Here is a 6,203-nt window from a genome sequence, read left to right as displayed (position 1 = left end):
AAAGATGAGGAAAAGCTTGACATGAACTTCCCATACGGGGGAGCATGTTAAGGATAAGAAGATAGTCCTATTGGTGAAACTGAGACTTATTTTGTAAACCTGTAACCTTTGCAAGAAGAACGAAGAGACATGAATCTAGCTGCACTTTCCTAGAGCTGGGTGAGGATTTGCCTAATTGTCTTTGGAGCTCTATTTTTCAGGAGAGCATTACGATTGTACATTTGTACATTGAGATGTTCAGATGGCACCTGGAAAAGTATCGGTTATGGAGCTAAATTTCTAGGAGGCAGTATGTCTGATTTGGAGGGTTGGTAAGAACTTGGTTTTTTGCCCTATGATCATTCAAAAATCTTTGATTTGTTATGTTTCCGGCTGTGATGGTTGTAATATCCTCTTGTTCAAGTTGCAGGATGTGCCCCTATTTGCTGCTTCACAGCTAAATCTGCTTACTGGTATTTATGACCTTGGTTCTCTACCTTCCTTGTTGGAATATCATATGAAGCTTACCAAGGTTCAGTAGTGCCAAACGCCCTCTTAAACAACGTTCCTTCTCTGAGTTTGATGGAAAGCTTATCGTAAAAAGATCAAACTTCACTTGTTCCTTACACTTTGAAATATTAACATTGTGATTCACAAATTCAAGTGTCAATCTAAGCAATTGCAAATGCAAACCATCTGAAATTAGATCTTTAACAAACTACAAACTTGTCTAAACCACCATTTTGATACAACCATATAGCTCCACGAACCCTAAACATAAAACTCCTTGCATCTTACCAACTGCTAGCTTCTAAAACTGCCTTGTTGAGATTGAAAAAGAAATTAACTAAATCAAGAAGCGCAAGACATGTTGCAGCCACTGGTTTTAGCCCCAATTGAACCATCACCGTTCATTGTCTAGTGTCTACTTTAGCTTTGCATGATACTAGTTGAGATCAATTCTTTGCATTCTCCCACGAACTAGTCAATTCCTTATACTAACATCACACTAGATTCCCAGCGACGTCACCTGCATAATGTAAATGAAAAAATCTTGCAACTGTAATCCCAAATTAACTTAAAAGGTGAAGGACTCAAGATATGAGCCAATAGTTTGCTAAAGTTCAAACAAAAAAAAAAACACGAGTTGAGACATGCTATCGCATCTAGTCATATACAAATACTTGGACAAGCAGGTTATTACATATCAAGGAAGTTGGTCCTTAATCTTATAATCATTCTCAAAAGATACCATGCAATATCACCTCAGCCAAGTATAATTGGCAAGAAAAAAAGAAAATACCAAGAAACTGTGCAAGGTGTGTTCATGTGCCCTACTACAACAGAACATTTGATGATCTGCCATGTATTAAAAAGTTCACACTATGGAGTAGAATAATGCAGGGCTTCAATGCAAAACGTTTCGTTTAAAGTGTCAAGGAAGCACGTACTGAAAAGTATAAGAAAAGGGAATAAATTAACTCATTGATACTATGGGCTGTTAAAACACCAATCTACTTTCTTATCAAAACACATGCATTAGTTGAGTTCTGGCCAATTCGGATTGCTTCGTGAGAATACTCACCATGCATGCACTTGATGAAGAAGTCCAACTCCGAAAAGCAAACTGTCCCTTGAACTAGAGGAGATGGCTGCTGATATACAAAGAATGTGAAATGGTGGCGATCAGGATCATTTCTTGGCTTCACCAATTCAACAATTCTCATGCACCCTTCTCTATCATAGCATGACAGTGCATTTTCCCCAGCCACAGTCAATCCTCGATCCCAAGCTAAATTTAAAACCTGTAGGAACAAATGAGAATCTAGTCACTTAAATTGATTACTTTTAAGCATATCCGCAACTGATATAACGATCATACATATATCTAGATTAAAACCTCACAACTTTAAAATGTAATACTGAGTTGTGTGCCTTTTTAATACACGGGAACACTAGGGTTCATTCGAAAATCAGAATAGACCCAGACTACTAGCAATACATAAACAATAAATGGCTACAGAACAGCAAGGTCCATCACCTGCCAACTCAAACCTTCTGGATCGCCCAATGCTTCATCACCATCATTTGGTGCTGAGCAAACAAACTTAACCGTCACCGAATGTTTCTTCAGAACTTCAAACACCAGAGAGTACCCATCTTGGTTTTTAGGATTATAGTACCCAGATGTTAGCTCTGCTGCATGGCTAGGAGTTTTGTACCACCAATAAACAGAAGGAACCTGCACAGGGGCCATCTTTCTTTCAGTTTTAATTCCATTGTGATATATGGACTTCACAAGAGGACCACCAAAGAGACATGACACTTGGCTTCTGTGGTTCACCTATTCAGTTGAAAAAATGACAAAATAACTAAATTTTTAAGCTTAAAACATCTCTATACCATTCTAGGTTGTGTTTGGGATTTCTTAATATATCCTCTATGCACTTCTAATCAAACTGAACATAACAAGTCTCCATACCGCTAAGACTATGACACTAAATGAAGTATCATCACATATTCTCAGCATATGCATGCTAATACATCACATTTTCGGGACAGGCAACCAACTTTCTGTTAGTAGTCATGAGCAAGAGCAAGACAGAGACTAAGGAGTACGACATGTGTGCTTGCAAGGAAACTGAAGTTGGAGAATGATGATAATCCGTAAAAACAAACTATTGCACGCATTCCAAACAGTGGTTCAAACATAAAGTTACGGTTTTTGTTTAAGAAAAAAGGAGTGTTTGGTGAGCATACAACGATACTTAGAACAGATGGCACTGGATAGAGCATAGACCTGAATCATACCTTGACAATTACTTGTGTTTCATCAAAGGCAAGGCTTGCAAGAGATAGGACATTGTCTGCATGGTCAATTAGTGTCTTGGCATACCAATGTAGGAAAAAGCGTCCATAGTAACTATCATAATCACCACGCTCACAGAAGAAGCCAGTTTCATGTGGCCGAGAATTGTATTCACCAGCATTATCTGGTCCTCTAGCCCAGAACGAGTGCCCACGCAATTTTGCTGCTTTCTGCAGGCTTTGTTGTAGGTATCTATCATAACACTGCATGGACACAATTTAGACTCTTTACAACAATTGGAGAGCATAAACTAAAATTTGAAGGAAGATGAAAGAAGCAAATCTTTTTCAAGAACCAACGAGACATGATGTGAGCTAATTTTATACATTTGATGATGACCGTCACCGTAACATGTAAACAGGGAGTGTACCTTTAGACTGAAAAGCAAATCACTGACTTAAGACCTTTTATTTTGCCTGTTTATTTTCTTCACTTCATCATATTTCAAACTGCAGAATGTATGGATTTACAACAACTTCACAAAGAGAAAGGAATAGATACCCTATGTTAGCTTTAACAAATACCTGAAACTCACCGACACCAGGGTATCTCCATCCCATCCTTTCTGAAAAGGAAGGATACTTTAACTCCCCAGAAGCTCCAAGTCCAATCTCCACAGCAGAAATAAGACCCTCCACAAACAAGTCATCAAACTCGGTACGGAAACTTCTCATCAAATCAAAATAGACCTGAGTGTTGAATAGCAAAGATCATAACCCAGATCATTAGGGGGAAAGGCAAAAAAAAAGTTTGAACTTAGACCAAAGAAACAAACAAAAATCGGCACTTAACACCACTTACTTCTATTATGTCAATATTAATCACTAGTGTTGGGGTTATGGTTCTTATTTATAGTGAGAATTATATGTTTCATGATCGGCGATATTTAAGATTTTATGCTTATATGAGTTTTTTCAATACCTCAATGTTGGGATTAGTTACTAGTTCTAACCTAATACAAATTTATATTTTTAATTGGTTGGAATGTGTTCTTATCTATTAATAGGTTTTTTGTTCACCTGACCCAGTGCGGCAAATGCTTGTCAAATAGCGTTTTTAACTAATTGTGTCAGGAATTTAAAATTTTTATTGGATAAACTGTTTGCAGGGACTGAGGGGGTGCAAAAAATTAAATGATAAAATGATATCCATTTTACTAATGGATATTTTCACATGTATAGTTTCATACCTCGACACCAGTTCTTCCATGCAAAACTCTCTCTTTGTCGACGCCCCAAGATAGACATTCAGTATTCCTCCTTCCTTCTCGATCAGTAAAGAATATGTCCTGGTTTTCTTTACCAATGTCTAAAATCCACTTCGGAAGAGGAATAAGGGCGTCACCAGACTCCCTTCTTCCATACTCATGAAAAGCCATTACAACCTTCAATAAATTAATTTCACAAACCACTCATCAATAATGGACAATGACAAAATCAGAATACGAGCAATTCAAAAACAAAAATATTCAGATTATGAAATAAGGAGGTAGCAAGAGTGCATCTCACAAGACTATACTTGCTCTCTTGTTTTCACCAATAGTATATTGTAGCAGAATACATAAAACTTGATTATAATTGGTTTTAGGTTCAAATAGCTTAAGTTATTAGCCATCTAGAAGAAACACATATATAAATGAGGAAATGGATCAGGGAGAGGTACCTGTAATTTAAGCTTGAACTCGCGTACAATATTAAAGAGACCCCTATAACCCGACCAATCATATTTATGGGGGCTCCAGCATTCGACAATACCCCACCAACAATCCACAACAACACCATCCACATTTAGAGACTGCAAATGAGTAAGCTCCTGCCTTAACCCATCAGGATCAACCAACTGGCAGTAATTGTTGACGAAACCAGTCTGACAAACAAGCCCAACGATTGTAGCAGTTAATAACCATATTTTACAAAATCTGAAAATACAGCAAAACAGGTATCAGAATCAGAACCAGCCAATCAATGCACAATGTGAGAATCTAAACTAAGCAAATCGATACAAAAACTACTCACTGCTACTAGTGTAACATAGAGAGGGACATATGGAGCAGGCGCGAAACTGGTGGCAGAAGGAATGTGCTGCATCAGCTGATCAGCCTCTAAGCAATTAACAGAGTTCATCGCCGGACTTCCACTCGAAAACCTGTCATTCTTCTCAGCAATCACCACGGAATCGAGCGACGCCGGAGATAAGCTCTCATCAATTCTAGCTACTGATTGTGGATGACACTCTAACGACACTGGAGTCTCCACTGACCTCAAATTCATGGAATAAGCTCCTCCCTGTTTCGAAGTTTCCGAAATTATAGAATCAAAATCTACAGTTTGAAGATGAATTAGGATTTCTGAGATTGAATTCAACTCACAATTTGAGGCGGAGACTGGCGATAAGTGGTGCCGTCAGGCTCGACGACCCAGCCGGCCTCACGCGCTAGAGCGGCGAGTACATCGTTCATATCTGCACGCGCCGGCAGGGGGAAGTTGCCGTACTGGCGAAGTCCGGCGAGCATGCGGCTGGTGATTGATCGGCGGAGGCGTTCGCGAAGCTTAGTCCGCTCCTTTTCTTTCTCCCTCTCTCTCCTTCCCTTGGTGGAGGGGGAGATGGGCCCCGCAGAGCCGGCAGCGGCTGTGGCGGCGAAGCCACGTGGCCGGCGAGGGTGGGGGTGAGGTTGGGAGGGGAGAGGGTGGGGCTGAGGTGGGAGGTAGTCGGAGCTCTGGTCGCTTTGGGGGTCCAAATCTTGCTGGAGGCTATCGTCGTTCATGTCGTTTTGTAGATTCTGTTGTCGTCTGAATGAGCTCTGAAACTTTTAGAGTGAGAATCTGAGAAGAGAAGGGGGGGTCAGAATAGACTCTGAAACGAGCTCTTCTTTATTGTTCAGACTTCAGAAGTTCAGAGCTCACTCGTAAACACATTTGTCAAATGCTGGATTTTACTCCCTAGTTTTACTACATCTCTTCTCTTTTTTTATTTTTACATTTTCTCTTTTCACCTTTTTTGTTTCCTTTTATAGCTGTTTTTGCTCTGCCCTTTCATCCATTCGATAGATAAAACTTAGAGCATCTCCAACAGTTTTTAAAAAGAAAAATTAAAATGAAAAAGTAAAAGCTAAAATCTGTAAAAAATTTATACTCTAATTCCAACAGCTTCTCCAGTTTAAAGATTTCAGCATTTATTATAACAATAAAAAAATGTTACATGATTATTAATAATAACAAAAAAAATATCATATATTTCATTATAACAAAAATTTCCCAATAAAATATGAGAAAATTCTCATTTACCCCGATTTTAAAAATTTTTTTTCCCACTAACAAAATAAGAATCTAAATTCTCATCATCCTTAAGACTCTTT

The 6,203-nt window shown here is 38.7% G+C and overlaps 1 protein-coding gene across 1 annotated transcript; it reads right to left on the bottom strand.

Annotated features, from left to right (window-relative positions):
• Window positions 1–675: 675 nt before the first annotated feature.
• LOC101314099 (beta-amylase 8-like) lies at window positions 676–5,612 on the bottom strand. Its single transcript, XM_004301720.1, has 9 exons — window positions 5,213–5,612; window positions 4,867–5,168; window positions 4,511–4,714; window positions 4,038–4,232; window positions 3,373–3,537; window positions 2,791–3,051; window positions 2,021–2,221; window positions 1,565–1,784; window positions 676–1,009 (listed from the first exon to the last, which is right to left on the bottom strand). Exons 1-9 carry the CDS (start codon window positions 5,610–5,612, stop codon window positions 984–986), a joined length of 1,974 nt encoding a protein of 657 aa, XP_004301768.1. The 3' UTR covers window positions 676–983.
• Window positions 5,613–6,203: the final 591 nt, after the last annotated feature.

Source organism: Fragaria vesca, linkage group LG5 (genome assembly GCF_000184155.1).
Source record: "Fragaria vesca subsp. vesca linkage group LG5, FraVesHawaii_1.0, whole genome shotgun sequence".
In the NCBI taxonomy this organism is placed as follows: Eukaryota; Viridiplantae; Streptophyta; class Magnoliopsida; order Rosales; family Rosaceae; genus Fragaria; species Fragaria vesca.
Note: the sequence above shows the minus strand (reverse complement) of the source record. Positions and strands in the feature narration are given on the sequence as shown.